The sequence below is a fragment of the Anoplopoma fimbria genome, chromosome 8 (genome assembly GCF_027596085.1).
Source record: "Anoplopoma fimbria isolate UVic2021 breed Golden Eagle Sablefish chromosome 8, Afim_UVic_2022, whole genome shotgun sequence".
Classification (NCBI taxonomy): domain Eukaryota; kingdom Metazoa; phylum Chordata; class Actinopteri; order Perciformes; family Anoplopomatidae; genus Anoplopoma; species Anoplopoma fimbria.
The window spans coordinates 5,008,776-5,026,500 of NC_072456.1; the positions used below are offsets into that span (position 1 = coordinate 5,008,776).

The following is a 17,725-nucleotide window of genomic DNA, read 5'->3' on the forward strand; positions in this document are numbered from 1 at the left end:
GTTCCAATGCATGGATAATAATAAAAAAAAGTTTGAGTTAAACTTTAAAACCAGTTGTCAGTGAACATAAAAAGAATCATCCAATTGCAACTTCTGCAATAAGATTTGACATAAAGATCTTTTCTACAGCAGAAGATTACAATTCATGCCAATAAATGTTAAATACAGTGGTGGTTATTGTTGTTGCAAAATGTTATAGAAATCAATTAAATGTAAAACTACCCGATCGCACATCAATATAGTGATAAGATGTATAAACAGATGTCAAGCAGGAATATGGACTCATAGTTTGTGTAAACAAAGAAAATGAATTGTTTTACAAATGGAAGATCAAATAAATCAGGTCACAAAGATTAAAACAATCCTGTTAAAGTAAAACAATACATTCTGCTGATGGAGAGAGAAATCCTGCCAGTACAAAGAAAACTAATATTTGTAATTTTACTTATTAATATGACTGGTTTGGTCCTCCATATATATACAAGTTGGTGATTTGGGCTAGTGTGATGGGCGTCAAATACGCAAGGAGTTCATTTCAGCTCAGATGGTTTGTCTAAATAGCCTAATAGTCTTGTTCCCATAAGACGTCTTAACGGATTTTATGACTCTGTATCTGACTGAGCCATTATTTAGCTTGTGTGTGTCTACATAGAGCTGACTGCATACTACATCTAAAACTATTTTGGTAAAATCTCTGAGGTTATATTTTGACCTTCACGTTCTGAAATTGTGGTGGGCATTTGTAGCAGTGCTAAATCTGGTGGTGTATGTTCTACTTTAAGTGAAAAACATGAAGTCATGATATCATGTCAGAATGATGCATGGCAGCCCAATGTGGTTGTCACGGTCAGCACTAGAAATGTAGGAGAGATGTAATGCAAAAGGTATCCCAGAGCATCATTCACCAAACATCCTTCATTGAGTTATTATTGCACACCGGTTCGCTCATGACCAAACTTCAAATGGGGAGACCTTGAGTAAAGCCATGTTACACTTTAAGTGTCAGAAGCCGAATTATTTACAGTAGGACTGAATGTAATTTCAGGTTGCAATATGATAATGAGTGGGTTGGCTGGATGTGAGGTGGCTGTTTTGGATGGTGCTCCGTCCTTTGAGAATGGTTTTTCAGATGACTGCGAACACTCTGAAGGCTTTCCCACCTGTCGGGTTCAGTAGGCTGGAAGAAGAAGGGCAGGCAGTGAACAGAGTGGTGGTAAATGTACGTGTTGTTTCCCACAGCAATGATGGGTTTTGATGTAAATATGTATTCTAAAATTGAAATTTGCACACTGACAAAGGTAGTTGCAGATAAAAATCTGAACTCCAAACAAGGTCTATCTCCATATCAAATTAAATACACATACATTGAAAATATGTAAATATATTCACATTAGTTCTTCTCTATATACACTGTACATAATGTACTTCATTTGTAATCATACCTCTCTGAGGTGATGCCATTCTGGTAGCTGCCACTGTACTGCTTCCTTTTATCCACAGGCATCACATCGAGGTACCCTCCTGACTCATTCTGGATCACTCCAGCATGAACTGCTGCTCTGCAGATACTGGATTTCTAAAAAAAATAAAAAATAAAACAGGTTGCTCCATCATTCCTATAAGAAACAAACCCTAAGAAGAATTCCCACTGTTCTCTAGACATTTATCGTCATCATTAAATCATCAAAATTCAAATGGTCCCTCTACGTGTGGAGAAGAAGATGCCTTTTTAGAATGGGTTGTTATATGTATTTTATGAATCAGAGTGAAATCACTGGTAGAATCCCAAAACAGCGTTTGTTACACATGCCTGGTTTGCCTCTGTATTGGGCTTTTGTAGGGGAGCTCAGTAAGTGGAACATCAGGGCTAAAGTTGTATGGTGTAAAACTAGACATTTGCACTTGAGTAAAGCCATAGTGAATGTTGTTAACAGGATCAACAAAAAGTTCTAACAAAATCAATGAGAGACTGTAAAAGTCAACTAATGAAAACTGAGTGACAAGAACTTACATCTGAGTAGTATGTTGTCCCAATGACTCGGGCCCGACTGTCACGTAGACAGTTCCTGGGACAATACAACCTGAAGAAAAAGCCAGAGCTCACTTTAGGTCCAAGGATATTTTCACCACATACACTGTAAGTACTGTGTGTTCTTACTTTCTTAAAGACAGAGCTATCTGGAGGCCAAACAAATCCCATTGGTTGAGTTAACACTATTAAGGCAGAGTTTAAGACCTACAGGTTGCTGGAATGTAAATAAAAGAAGATTCTAAATGGCAAACCAAGAAACCTTTGTCAAGATCTTATGGGAAATTCTGCAAATGCAAATTTTCCTTCATTGATGCTATAGACTAGTTTTGCTATTTTTCTTTGATTTTTACATAGGCCAAACAGCTAACCCCCTACTACTTACAATGACTATGATTCATTGGCTCAGACGATTGTGGTTTAACGCAAACATTGAGATGTTTTTCAGTCTCCCGAGTGAATAAATCTGAAGCAGAGTGTTACCTTGGACAGTGTCGTACAGGTTTCTTGAAAGGGCAGAAAAGTGCAACAGTGGTGTCGCATGATAGTGCCTTGACTGGGAGAAAAGAAAAAAAAAGAAAAATAACAGTGTTTCTGTATACAGACGACATGCTACTGTATCTGTGTCCTCAAATTGAAAAAGGATTGTATGCTTACCAGGCACCGTATCAATTTTGAAGGAATTTGCGCTTCTATTTTTCCTGTGAATTTAAAGAAGCTGCATGAAAGTATGGTCTGTGCTGCAAAGCCACGCATCATTAGTGCCCATAAAGGGAGTACATTTATATCCGAACTATATTAAACTCACTTTCTTTTACAAAATAATAGAATAGATTAAGTACCAATACTATTTAAAAAGACTGATTCATACCCAATTGATTGAATACCATTCTTGTATGACTTGGTGAATTGTTGCTTTCTACCCAGTCTGGTCACATCCAGCCATCCTCCATCATTGTCAATAACACCAGAGTGTAATCCAGCTCCACACACGCTGGATTGCTGCAGTAAAAGACAAAGATGTGAATGTTAATGGCCGGCAAGGTATATCTTAAAGTTCCCATGAAACCAGTGCTATTTGATTCTACATATTTTGGTGTTTCCTGTAAGAACAGAAAGCTAAGAAGGAGCTTGTCACAGATTTTGATTGGTGTTAACAGTAGCCAATGGTGCTGAATGTGCGTAACGTCCCCCTCCACCAAATTAAAGGTTGACAGTAGCTTCTAGCTCCTTCTCGCCACCACTATGATTTCACCAACCAGTCTGACTGGAGTGAAATGGCAAAATCCGACAACTATCAAGATGTCTTTTTTTGCCTCCGCTGTGAGGCCATGCATGTACGAGCCGATATCCAAAAAGGACAGTGCCACTGTTGGAGGAGAGGCAAAGGCTCATCCCAGTGATGGTGCCGATGTACCCCAATGGTAATCTTGTGTCACACCTAAATTATTATCTGTTCATTGGTATGAATTTATATCCAACCACAATTGCAGGATCAGTCATCAACATTTTTTTTTCGTTTTCCACTAAATTTACTCTGAAATATCAATAAGAATACCTATAAAATACTTTTTTGTCATTGTTGGGCCATATAGGTCAATGACTTAGTCAATAAAACTTTATTTATATAGCACTTTCAAACAAATCAAATGTCTTTCAAAGTGCTTTACAAGCGATTGACAAAAACTTGCGCCGTTAAAAGTAGTAAAATGTTGAATGTAAAAATGAAATAAAGATAATTCATATTGATCAAAACAGATGCTCAAAGTAGTAATATGTCTTAATATGCGATAGAATAAAATAATTCCTAATGATCAGATAAACATAGAAAAAAGTAGATATGAATGCTTATAGAATGAAAAATGATAAAGTGATGACCAGCGTAATACATATGTGATGAAACAACTTAAACATCTAATTTGATTTCATGGCAACTTTAAAAGAAACGTGAATTTCTCCGTCGATACATAGGTAAATGCCAGTTTAAAAAAATGGTCTCTGGGGATCCCTTACCATGTCATAATATCCAGACCCAACCACTTTGCCAGGACTGTCCAGGCAGCCTGGCGGACACTCATATCTATAGACAGGAGACATTAAAGTAAACTGTTCATTCTCAACTATCTCGGTACATCAGATGTTTCCCAGCATTTGCATGCACAGCATTATTTGACATCCGTCCGTTGCAGTGTCACGACGTTTGTGAGCATTTACCTGTTACAGGTCGTCCCCTTGCACTGATCTCTCAGCTTGGTCTCACAGTCGACATGTTGACCTATAACAACAAACAAACAAGGGCTTTTCATAATCTCATTTTAAATACTAGTAATAATGTTCACTCTCAAAGCTGCATCATTCAGACAGGTACGGTGAGAGCAGTCCTTACACATCTGCTCCGTGCTGACGACCTGGTTCCTCTCTAGGTTGTCATTGGGCGAAGGGTTTGGTGTCTGGGCCCTGGGTTGGGGCTCCCTGTCCCTCCCTGGTTCCGGTTCCGGTTCAATATAGTTGGTCTCCTCTATCTCAGGAGCTGGACGCCTGTCAACGCCGCCGTCTGAAAACATGCACTAGATTTGATCCTTCTTTGTCTTACATTGATACTAGTTGTATTAATGTTACACTTGACACATAAAAAACAATATTGCCGTGACAAAATCATGGCAGGAGGAGGACTTTCCATGGGGTTGCCAAATGTTGTGAACTACTTAAAATAACCCATGTAGTTTCAGTAAAACTATAGATAACAATTTTGGGTAGGTACAAAGGTATGTAAGGAGATAAAACATAAAACAACACACAACTCGAGACCGAGACCCACCTTTGTAGCAGAGATTGTCCCTGCAGCCTCCAGCATAGCTAGCTGGACAGGCAGAACAGGGAGATCCATATTTGTATGGAGCATGACCCCACCAGTTGCCCCTGAAATAAAAATCCAAATTAATTCAGAAAAAACTGACAAAAAGTGGTGTTTTAGAATAAACAATGTTTTAAGATTCTGACAAATAATCTGATTTATTTTGATGTTTTTCATAAGCAAGAGATGGAGCTGTAATGTAATGAATAAATCCAGTGGAAATGATTGTTGCTGCTAAGAAATATATATTATGTTTGTGAAACTGCATTCATGCATGTAATTTAGCATTGGACTTGTCATAACATTGATGGACTCAAGATGGACAGTAAATAAAAAACATTTCATGCATTCCTCTTCCTTGTCAAACCCTGGTGCCTACATTACCCACAGTGCAACGTGAATGCCACAGTTCGGTTGGAGACTTGGGGTGGTTATGGTAATTGGCAAATGTAGTCTCGGGGCTAGGTTACTTTATTCTAGGTCCGCATCCCCAGATTTTTTTTTTCATTCTCAAACTTCTAGTCTTCAGCCTCAACTGATGACGTTTCATGTTACATCACTTGAGATAATCCATCAGACTTTGAACATCTTTCACTCATGTACAATGGTACGTCCCAACACACGTAAACAGACTTTGGTACCATTCATATCTTGTTGGTATCTATTGTTTGGAGTTATAACCAATAAATATAGAAATAACGGAATCTGATTTCCATTTATGATTTTAATTTTAGACCTCTGTTATTTGGAGGATATTGTATATCATGGTATTGAAACAAGCAAAAACGTACGGTGGAGAGTAGTTGCAGACCAGGTAGACAGCTTTAGTCCAGATCATCCCCCACACGTTCATGTTGTAACACACGTTGATGGCACAGCCAATACGATTGCTAGTCGCCCACACCAACTGAAAATTGAAACGCATAAACACAAATAAAGTGATGTGTTCAGTGGTCATCTCATATTTGTTGGGGCTTGCAGCCCAGGGGTAGGCAACGTTAGGCACAAGTACCATCATCGTCACGCCATAGCTTAACCAATGGCACTTTAGCATTTGGAGTTCAAGACAGTTTTTTGTAAAATGTTGAAGTGCCCTCTTTTCTGAATGCCAAATTACATCTTTCACAGTCATTGGCAGTTGCACGGCCATTTATTTAGGGTAGTGGGATTTTTTTTCTCCCCCATATGGCAAATTGATATACATTTTTTTACTAAAAGCCTAAACTGATCCCAAGTAATTGTTAACCCTTTAAGATATGGAGATAAAAACATTTCTTACCTGAGTGTAGTGAGTACAAACAGGTCCTGAACATCTGAACGGGCAGTGTGGGTTGCACTCCTGAGAGTAGGGATAGCTGTAGTACCTCACCTCATCATACCAGGCCTGGACATGGTAGGTAGGGGGGCGGTCCCTGAAGTCAAACAGAAGGCGTTATACTGTAGCCTTTATGTTAAATCACCAAACATTTATATAAATGCAATCTTGTTTGTTTAGTTATGTCATAAGGAGCTAAAGTACACTGTTGGAGGCAAAATAAATTCTAACCAATAAAGGCAAAAAGTCTTGCCTTTTTTTAATAGCCAATTTCACAGCAACCATTTGAACGCGCCATAGCAGGGAAAGCACAGGTGTCAGTTTAGTTGAACCATTACCATGGTCCTGTTATTGTGCACGCTTGCTTAGAACGCATTGCTTAACCGGGCACTCAATGGAGCTCAGCCAACGTTATTCTTATTGTTTACACCTGTGCTGTTGTTGCCACAACATGAAGAGGCAGAACACATCCACAGGTTTAATTAAACCTTTCGTTCTGAGAAAAGGCCTAAGTAGCCACATTAGGTGAAAACAGCTGTGTGGTGTGCATGGGTCTTATTTAAAGACACAACCAGGAGGAGAAAGTCAATTTACGAATCATACACTAAGTTCTTAAAGAAAATATATCTACCATGGTCGTTATTTACTGTTTATTTTAGCCACTTTGGGGCAGCATTACAAGCTGCAAACAAAACATGCTAACAGTGACATATTTTGACCTGCTAAGGCCAAACGTGCACGCAAACAGTCCCGTATTTACACACCTAACAGATCTGGATGAGACCAGCATGCCTGGCTGAGTTACACTTACCGTATTTTCCGCACTATAAGGCGCACTTAAAAGCCTTTAATTTTCTCAAAAAACGACAGTGCGCCTTATAATCCGGAGCGCTTTATATATGGATTAATTCTGGTTGTGCTTACTGACCTGGAAGCGATTTTGTGTGGTACACGGCGCTCTGTCAAAATGTTTTAGTACGACTTTGGTAAACTACAAAGCCACACCGCTAGCAGCATCACGGCTACCGTAGTCAGGAGCATCGCGGAGTAACACATACTGTGCTTCACCATAATATTACAGTGTGTGTGGATAAGGACCCAACATGGCTCCTGTCAAGAGACACGCTTACGACGCGGACTTCAAACTCAAGGCTGTCAGTCACGCAGGAGAACATGGAAATAGAGCAGCTGCGAGAGAATTCAACATTAATGAATCAATGGTACGGAAGTGGAGGAAGTTTGACTGACTGACTGTTTTGTTTCGCTTAATGCGCCTTATAGTCCGGTGCGCCTTATATATGAAAAAAGATCGAAAATAGACCATTCATTGACAGTGCGCCTTATAATCCAGTGCGCCCTATAGTGCGGAAAATACGGTAATTGTTTTTGGACAGGTAGCGTAGAGTGGATTTTTTTTTTTGCTGAAAGTTATGTCTTCTGTTGCCGCTAACAAAACTGGTCAGAGCCGTGAGAGTGAACCAAACAATTAAGATAAAAAGGCTCACACAAAAACTAGGATTACAACAAAGAACAACAGAATACATTAAGTCTGAGTTGTCCGGTTTGTTTGTTGTAAATAATAAATTTGGCATCACACCAACATGGAAAAGGATGCATATTGTAAGTATTCTGATAACAAATGCATATAAAACATAGTTTAACTAACACAGGTCCCTCCAATTCTTTGACATACACACCTGCCCCAGTGCGCTCCAAGGTTTTGGCCTATTTGTGTCAACATGTGGCTCGGTCCATGTTCCCATCGGCAGGTATGTGCCCAGTGCTCCGCGCTCCTCTCTAGCTCGTAATCCCATACCTTGAGGAGCACACACAGAACATCACACAGGATCTTGGTTAGAGAGTAATTTGCCTCTAGAGAGATGAACTCTGATACGGTAAGTAGCTAAAAAAAATGTAGCTGGTACCTAAAGCATTAGCTTAAGTAATATTAGTACATGCCTACTCTGGATTACCCTCATTTTAAGTGGGCTAAGTGGCCACTAATTGTAGTTGTGGCCTTAATTGCTACTCATTGCATCTTTTCAGATATCTCATCATCCTCTCTGAGTAAACGTACCTACCATAAATTCCTGTGAAACCAATCTGAAAGGAATCTTAAATTCTTGAGGCAGAGTAAACCTGCTCTTTCCTTAAGGCTACAGTGGCTGTACGCATGCCCCTCGCAAATCTAACACAGTATAGTCAAAACTAGGCCTCTCCTATTAAGCACACACATTTACTCACACACACACACAGACACATACATGAGAGAGAAGGGAAACAGAGAAGTATCACCACCACCACATCAACTTGCAGCCTCGTGCTACTATTCAATGTGGTTGTTTCATAGCTTGTTTCCAGTAAGTTTTGGTCTCGTAAAACAAAAAGCTGATAAATAAAACCTAACGAAAACAGTGAGCGTCTGTTTTTACCCTAAAAAAATGATTTTAACTCAATTGAAGTCAAAATACCTGAAACCTATTTTGAACAAAGCAGACCGTGGGTATAGGATTGAGCAATTTAAATGTTGCGGCAAAGTTAAGTTGACTGTTGACTGTGTTGAGGGAGAAGAATAGGTGCAGTGTGCTCCGTGGCTGGCGTGCTGTTTGGTTGCATTACGGCGATCACTCGTCAAAAAACGAACAGGATAATGTTTAAGTGTGGAGTTGTAACTGCTCTGATTGACCACCATAATGTGTTCCATATGTTTGGTACACACTGTGCACTCTGTTGTACCCATTCACTGTGGCGCTGCTTACTGTTCATAACATCATGACCCTTTACTTCTCTGGCCCCATTCAGCTGTGACTGAGATACCAACACTGTGGTGGTTTTCTGCTCTAACTTCCTGCAAGGTGGCCATGTGATACTGTATTTTTCCATGATCATTACCTTATATTGTTATTGTTGGAAAGCATGGTAATTATTCCGATTTTGGTGAATGTATTTTCAGTAAAATTAGGACTACATTAGCACTTTGGAAAATGTAATGATTGTAATCACCAGATAAAGAATGACGGAGAAGGCTGTTTGTTCAAAAAATTCAAAACAGGAAACGCATGCTTGAATTTGCCTGTTGTGTGGGTTTCAGTTGAAGTGAATGGGAGACGGAACAAACATTTGCAGGGCAGAAGGGAGATGTAGCCTTTACTGGGCAGTCTGATTGAAAGCAGCACTGTGTTGACATATCCCATGGGACTGCATTGGTGGAAGCCTGTTGCTACAGGTGCCAAGTGAAGCCAATGTAGAAGTGCCTTAAACTTGCATTGTTTCTACTGGCCAGCAGGGGGCGACTCCTCTGGTTTCAAAAAAAAGTCTGATTATATAGAAGTCTATAAGAAACTGACTACTTCTCTCTTGATTTATTCCCTCAGTAAACATTTTAAACATGAGTTTATGCAGCATGATGTTCATTTAGTAAATTATGATCCATTTAGAGTCCAATAGACCATAAAGCAGGGTATGCTTAAGGATTACCACTGTGATGTCCAGTTTGTCTTTAACTTTAACTGTCTTTAACTCAGTTTCAGGTCATGACCATTAATTATTACCTTTTTGGTCGCCTTAAATGTTGTATTAAGCAATCGGTTGTACTCCCCCCCCTCTTGTGTAACCACTGGTTGCAAAAAGCCAAAATGGCAATGACCAAAAACCAAGATGGTGAAGACTTTTTTTAAGCATACTGACCCCTAAAGCCTACATATAAGGCAATACTGCCCATCTGCACAGGCCATGTGCCACAACTCTTACAGGTTATGATGAAGTTTGAGTTCAACACCAAGCCTTCACTGCAAACAATTTACAGCGGACACTAATGATCTCTGCCAGCTCATTATTCTCTCTGTGTTCTTGTTACTGTTCACCCTCAATTATCCAGCGGAGAGGAAGATGGACTGCAAATTCCAAAGAGCATTAAGTTCCCAAAATACAGAGCTGTGTCCAACCATCTGCAAGGACCACCCTTACTGCAGAACTGAGTGCAAGATATGCAGTCTTACAGCAGCAGATTTAGGTCGAATGCTTTGGAAATTCAACATATGCAAAATGTGTCACGTAAATGCTTGTAATTCAACCTACCAGTGCTTGTGATTATGGGAACCTTTAAAATAGGTTTTAGGCAAATCTGCTGGGCAAGAGATGACGTGCTTTAGATTAAAACAGACGTAACAGTGCTTTAAAGGCATTTGCCGAATGGCCTTTTTATGAAATTAAGAAATCAGAGCTGCAATGAAAGTGCAGACCCTTTGGCCTCCAAATCCTGCAATCTGAAAACCAAATACTTGGCCCTCATCAGCCCCCCGGCCTTACCACATCATTATCATCAGTAATATTATCCCTTGCTGAAGAAACACTGGATTAGTGTACATAACATACATTTACTCTCCCGTGCCCCACACTTCAAGCGGCGAAGCTCGATGTGTTTGAAATAGATTCACCACCGTGGCACCCAAAATGAGATGTGCGGAAGGATCAAACAAAAGATAACATCGAACTCGGCCAGGGTTTGAGTGAGTCGGGCGAAGAAAAAGGCCCGAGGGGAACGCTTGTGAGGCCGAAGATCAGGACGGCAAAACAACGAGGCAGGGAGAAAGAGAGTCAGCGGGAGGAAGAATGGAGCGACAGAGTAAGGAGATGCAGGGCAGGAAGGAAGGGAGGGAGGGAAGGTTGGTTGAGTTAGAGGGCAGGACAACACTGCAGGGGTGAAACCTGGAAATGGGCCAGGGGTCAGCGAGGCTGGGCAAGCAGGAGGGCAGATGCTGCAGCTAGCCAGATGGTGGCTTTGGATCGCAGATTGTTCTCTCCGTCTTTCCTTCCCTACTCCACTGTCTTTAGCTGGCAGAGCTACACCGGCAGTCTGGGTTAGGAAAGTTATTAAAGAACGAGGCTAGTAAGTAACAGACAAACATCAGCAATCCTTACCGTGATGATGTGTAGAGAACATGGGTTTAAATAAAACAGAATTGTTGTTGTATTGCATTGTAGAGCTAGTCAGTTCTACCTGTTTGTCTGTTGAGATTACATGGGATGTGGACTAGGCGATGAGTTTGGCAAATGTAGCGCCGTATCGGTTTATGTTTGAGTGTAAACTTAGCCAAATCCAATAGGAGCAGGACAGAGCTCCTCCGTTAGCCGAAACTTTGATAGCATCCAGAACTGGCTAACACACAGTGGTGAACGCGTTTTTTTCTTACCAGCAACCCAACAAACAAATGTAACCAAGTTAGTGAAGGATGTGCTCTTTGGCCCCTGGAAGTAGTAGAACATGCTAACGATTGCAGCTTACGTTAGAGCAGAAAAAAACACTGTGCAACCCACTTCATACATTTTTACTCGGCTGTTTTTGGTTTACTTAAAGGGCTAAAAAAGAGACCAATGGGCCGCTTCATGTTTAGAAAGCCAAAGCTTTCGATTGGCGAGGGCATGACCCGCCGTACTCTGCCTCTGATTGGCTTACCTTGACATTTTTAGCTTAACCCTAACCAATCTCACTTCCCGAGCAAGTCATGACTTCGCCACCAGAGGAAAAATAATTCAGGGCTCCGTTAAGGTTGCTAAACTATGATTGGACGGCCTTTAGTAAATATTTGATCCAAATGAACTAGTTTTGCTGCAGTTTAACTCTCAGGAAAAATTGAATTCTGACTCTTTAACTAATACTGATGGTGTTCAAAAACAAAAATGTATGATGGTTCGTAGTTTAGACAACTGATAATACGTATTCCACTGTAATGAGATTTACCTACAGCATCTGACCGACAGCTGTGTCCTCAGCACCTACCATGTACTCCATGTTGGAGGCAGGAGGGTGGACCTGACCCCGGAGCTTGTTGTGCAAGTCCAGGATGAGGTGCATGTCCCCCTCGCTGATGGCCCTCCTCCCCCTCGCCCTGGCCCTCCACCAGTCCTCATCCCTGTCCCTGTACTTGTCCAGGATGGACTCCAGCTGAGTGGAGTTGGGGAGGACCACGGTCAGGACGGTCTGGGTCAAACACAGGAACAGGCTCGCCGCTCCGACCCAACCCCGGAAAGGAAGGGACCTCTTCATGACGGGCCGAATGCTGCTGCCGAATGAAGAACACTTTTTGATGTCTGCAAAACAGAGAGAGGGAATGTTTAAGTAGAATAGCATGAGTTTGGATTTCAGCTTTATTGCAGTGATGAACATGAAAACAAAGTTTCCACGCAGCTGTTGTTGCACCACAGCTCATTATAACAGTAGCTCATTATTTAGTGCCTTTTCATGGACTTGAGGCTTAATTTACATCAATCAGTGCAAACATTCATTTCTCCACTTTTGAGCAAGCTGACCTACTCTACAGCATCTTCATAAAGGAGCCTAAAGGCACCTTGAATCTCTTCTCTGTCTCTGTTTAAATAATGCTGCGATCATGAGGGGACTTCACTTCAAACAGTAAGGCTAACACAGCTTCCAGCAGCCTGGGTGCATCTGCAGGTCACTGCAGCACTACGCACAGTAGGACCAGTGTGAACCAAGGTTTCACACGAACGAGATTAAGTGCGCATGCGTGATTTACTGTACTGTACTTGCCAACATGCGCTGGAGGGAGGTAGGGTTTTTGATAAACAAATACAATATAATTAAATTATTTTCTTGATCTTCCCTTTTAATGATCACTTCGAGAACTAAATAGTCCACTGATGTATTTTGTACAAAAAAAGTTCCTTTAAAAAGTTCCATTATAGAGGGTATTGTAAAAAAATATTATAGCCTACTTTTAAAATGCAAAACGTTATTAAACTAGAAACTCACTTGTGGGTGACAAATGTACACACACAGGTCCTTAATATTATTACCTAAGTCATGTCATAGTGCATAGACTTCTGAAAGTTTACCTTTTAAATTGCGCCAAACTGATCGAAATATCTCCCAGGTGCAATATTCCAGATGCCAGAGATTACTGCAGAGTGACCGTCTTCCAATCCGTGGAGCCTTTAATTCCATCCATTACACAGAGTGAGTGCAATGCAGTTGGTACATCCGCGCTGGGAGAGTGACAGAGGGAGAAATGTCTCTAGGAACCTGTTGAATTCCTCTGCTGGCTCAGCGCTGCCTGGGGCCGCTACTCATTTTGCGTTTATATGCCAAATTTGCGCTTAGCTTAGCAACGCGCAAAGCCCGGGACCACGCCTCCATGAACCCTGCTGCCTGGGCCCCCTTACCGCACCCCCCACCGAACAACACACACACACACACACACACACACACACACACACACACACACACACAGACACACACACACGTCTTGGAACTCCAGGGTTGATCTATTTGAGGAGGCACCTGATCATACTAGAAGTGACGTGAAGGTAAACTTGTGGATGTTATGACAGCAACCCACTCCTGTTACAAAAAAAATTGTTTTATTTTTATTTTTTGTTTGACAGGATACCACGGTCAAACTAGCTATTGGCTGCATTGGCTGTAGAAAATAGCTCATAATATATATATATATATATATGATATAATAGATAATAAAGATTCCTAAGGATAAAGAAGCCAAACATGCACTTTTGACATTTCATTTCGTCTCATATTGTAACACTAGTGGAGTCATTTCTTCTGGTGTCACTGTGTGTTTTCTACAGGAACACAGTTTGCAGTCATATCTGTATGGTGTCCTTGCAAAAACATAGTGGGAAATTATTATACAGTTATAATAAGTTCCTGTAAGTCGCTTTGGATAAAAGCGTCTGCTAAATGACTGTAATGTAATGTAATGTAATGTAATAATTTGCACAAATGCATCAACCATCTCATTCATGAACATCTGGGGCTGATCTGAGATCACATTAGGTCCTTTGCTGTGTGTGAGAGAATGGCAGCAGCAGCCAGCAGGGTGGCCAGTATTCCCCCTGTGACAGGACCACAAAGCACTGATTCATCTGCCTTTTACATACACTAGAACATTTGCGAAAGTTTGTGGGACGTGTGTGTGTGTGTGTGTGTGTGTGTGTGTGTGTGTGTGTGTGTGTGTGTGTGTGTGTGTGTGTGTGTGTGTGTGTGTGAGTGCTGTCTCTCTGTCTCTTTCCTCTGCTCCAACATGCCCGGTTCCTAGTGTCCGTCAGCACAAAGAAGAATTTTTGAATTGGCATTGAGGTCCAAAGGCAAGGGGGAGAAGTGTGGAGAAACATATAAACAATGTAAATAACAGCAAACAGAAGGTGGAACGACACCGTTGTGCAACAAGTCACAGCATAAGCCATGGGTCTGCTGTGTGAGGGAAATGATTATCAGTAAGATAGTGTACGTAACATTGAGATCACATTCTGTCATGGCCTGTATTATAGATGCCGCATTTCGAACAGAAAACAAAGAGTCCACCAATTTACCAAACTGTCCTTTTATAGGTTCTTGTAAATACACAGTATATTAAATCTACTTCCACATAAACCCATCTATTAGCACCTGACATTGCCAAAGTAAATGTCCATCAAAATGTCCCGGAGACAAAATGACTCACAAGTGAGAACACAGGCCAGGGAATGTTTTCCATGTTTGCTGTAAAAACTACATGAAAGGATTGATCGGTTGTTGTTCCTGGTTTCCGACTAATTCTGGCCATCAACTTATCAATTAATCAACGAGTCGTTTCAGCAACAACTCTACATTCTAAGCCGTGTCTACTTATTACAAAATGACATAGTCTGGCCAGCTGAGTTGTATCCATTATTATTATTATTATTATCTTATACAGCGTTTTTGTTCTCTGTCATACCAGCGTCCTCCGTATTCCACTTACTTAAAAATCAGTTAAAGTCCAAAGTTTTAAATTATTATTACTATGTGCACTTAGTTGCCAGATAGCATTGATTTGCTTTGATGATTATATGTCATGATTCAAGGATATTCTCAACATGTCTGATCATTTGTGATCACTTCTACAAGCATCTGCTGCCCCCTCTTGGATGAAGAAGAGACTTTCAGTAAAACAAAGAGGAAAACCTTCATCCCTCAGCAAGACATCTATGTTACAGTGGTGTTTGAGCTGAGTAGTGCACGCCATGCAGTGGTGTCCAACACCTTTGTAACGGAGTCAAAGACAAGATAGATACAGTTTTCTCACATGAAGTGATTCGTGGAGCATTTCAACTGTCCAGCTGTTGTCTGCCATGGAGATACCACCATGATCTCCTCATGTGGCTGCTGTGCTTAAGCTCAAAATAAAGCTCTTTAAAGTGCCACCTTCAGTTTCAGAAAAACATCCAAGCAAACATCGACTCTACTGTAAATAGTTTGCAGTCAGTGGCATTGTCAAAGCAGCCTGGCTTAAGAAGAATTTTAAACGTATGGAAAACAAACTTTTAAAAAAAGACCAATTTTATATTTTGTTATCACACAGCAAACATGATTGGAAGATGAGGAGATATCCAGGATGCAAGGCGTACACTGGGAAAAATGTTTTTGTGTAAAGCTTGAGTATTTGAACATGTGAGTCTTGTTGGTTTAATCCATACACGTTCAGTGGTAAGTATAAAAGATAACTTTTTGATTCAGTTGTTCTCAACAGAAGGTTGATGGGCAACCAGTCGAGATGCTGCACAGAAATGCTGAGTGGATCAAAAAATTCTTCTTACTCAAGAAATAGTTACATCTTTCACCACCCAGGTGATCAGTTCTTCAAATATTTACAGGTCAGACACTTCACAAGTACCTTTCAGGGAGGAAATTCCAATTTTACACTCTCAATTGATGACATTCTTAAAGAAATCAAACACCACAGAGGCACTTTGCCCTAAACAAAAAACCAAAAAAAATGAATTGTTTTTGCCATAAGCTTTTGCACTCTACAGCACTCTGAGTCGACCTCTGGTTTACAATTCATTTATTGAATTTGTGTCACACACAACCCCCATGTGAGACAAGGGCCACCATGTAAGTGGTGGTGAGGGGGAGGGGTGGTACATATGGTAAAATAAACACAAAATGTACACAAATTACAACAAAACAATTCACAAACTGTCTAAACAGACGCCTGTGAATAAATCTCATCCTGCAACACCGAACAAATGTTTGGGATGGAATATTTGTAGCATTGCTTTTTCAGTTAGACCTGAAGTTCATACAAACTCAATTTCCGGTGAGTTAAAGGAATTTTTCTGTGTACCTTTCAGTCAGTTGCCCTGACGACACACTTAAGGAAAAATGTTGTTGTGTTTGTTGGGCTGGATCTCATGCATGAAGTTGCTGCACCTTTTCTCTTTCACCTGTATAAAAGGTGCCAAATGACTGCACATTACTTATACTATAGTAGATAATCAAAAACGCATGATAAATAAACAAACAGATCTAATATAATGAATGTAAAGTAGTGAATGTTATGTAATAAAAACATGACTTCTATTATTGTTGTGTCTATCTCTGCACTACACACACTGTTGCACTGTCTGTTACTGGCTGAATTTTTCTTATCCATGTATGAATAAAACCTTTACTATCTGTAACTATACTTCCTCTCTCATATGTGTCTGATGGAAGTATTTTTTATTTGTTATTGTTTTGCAACTGTCAGTCAGTGTGTCATTGTGTCAGCGTGCATGTCAGTGTGCATTTGGCAAGATGAGTAAACAGGTCAAACAAACGTAAAAGACACATCACAGCAACTCACATGTTGGAGGGGGCAGCTGGATAATAAGTAACCGCAGACTCGACGTCACAATCCCACTTTGACTTTATTAATGATGTCCAGGTCCGACTGGTAAATCCACATCACTATGGGGAACATGCAGTGCCCCGCTGAGGACGAGGCCAGTCGCTCGATCCGTCTGGCTTTTCCCAAACTACCACGACCCCAATCCTCTCTTAATCAACATGCTGTCAACTACTCACTTCAACTACTCACTTCAACTACTCACTTCAACTACTCACTTCACTGAGGGACTAGACTTACATTTAATTAATCATTATTGGCATAATTTAATTAATCATTATTGGTACAACGTGGAGTTGCTGGTACAGGATGTGCAGTGTGAACTGGAGCAGCTGGAGGACTTCAACAGAACGGGAAAAAAACTCGAAATCCCACTCAGCCCTGAGGATCACTTTTGGTGGAGGGGCTGTGTCACCCTTGACTGGGATGATTACAGCTAATGTAATACTGAAAAGTGCATGACATCGGTGGTCTCGTCAGCCTGGACTTTGCTGCATAATAACAGTTCGTTTTGAATCGTCTTGGACGGCCGTTTTCAGGTTCATCCAACTTGCCACAAAATCGAAGCCCTCGGTTTTTCAACGCAAAGCTAGCTCAAAAATGCCGACTTAAAACTCACACACTGGATGGGATTGAATGTGGCGGTTCTTGCTCACCTCATTTGGCAAAACTGTCCGATAATCCAGCTGTGTAGCAATGTTCAGCCTAAATATGTAGACAGCTGTCCAAGTTTTTTGCTCTGAGAATATCAGATGTTGCATAACTTTGCTCTCTGCCGTGTTGTTTTCTGTGGAAGAGAAGGCACCCAAAAAAATTGGCTACATCACAGCCGGCTCAGGTTTTTCTGTGGTACCAGTTAT

The 17,725-nt window shown here is 40.8% G+C and overlaps 1 protein-coding gene across 1 annotated transcript; it reads right to left on the minus strand.

Annotated features, from left to right (window-relative positions):
* Window positions 1-1,073: 1,073 nt before the first annotated feature.
* On the minus strand, window positions 1,074-12,244 carry crispld1b (cysteine-rich secretory protein LCCL domain containing 1b). The gene is made up of 14 exons (XM_054602642.1): window positions 11,978-12,244; window positions 7,896-8,014; window positions 6,163-6,295; window positions 5,675-5,790; window positions 4,848-4,948; window positions 4,416-4,583; window positions 4,244-4,304; window positions 4,043-4,109; window positions 2,901-3,031; window positions 2,687-2,730; window positions 2,513-2,585; window positions 2,012-2,081; window positions 1,443-1,576; window positions 1,074-1,177 (listed from the first exon to the last, which is right to left on the minus strand). Exons 1-14 carry the CDS (start codon window positions 12,242-12,244, stop codon window positions 1,126-1,128), a joined length of 1,536 nt encoding a protein of 511 aa, XP_054458617.1. The 3' UTR covers window positions 1,074-1,125.
* Window positions 12,245-17,725: the final 5,481 nt, after the last annotated feature.

Coding starts and splice junctions, on each gene's coding strand:
- crispld1b (XM_054602642.1), bottom strand. CDS start 12,244: ATGAAGAGGTCCCTTCCTTTCCGGGGTTGGGTCGGAGCGGCGAGCCTG. Junction 4,949..5,674: donor GTCTGCAACTACTCTCCACC/GTACGTTTTTGC, acceptor TTTTTATTTCAG/GGGCAACTGGTGGGGTCATG. Junction 3,032..4,042: donor GGTCTGGATATTATGACATG/GTAAGGGATCCC, acceptor CTTTTACTGCAG/CAATCCAGCGTGTGTGGAGC.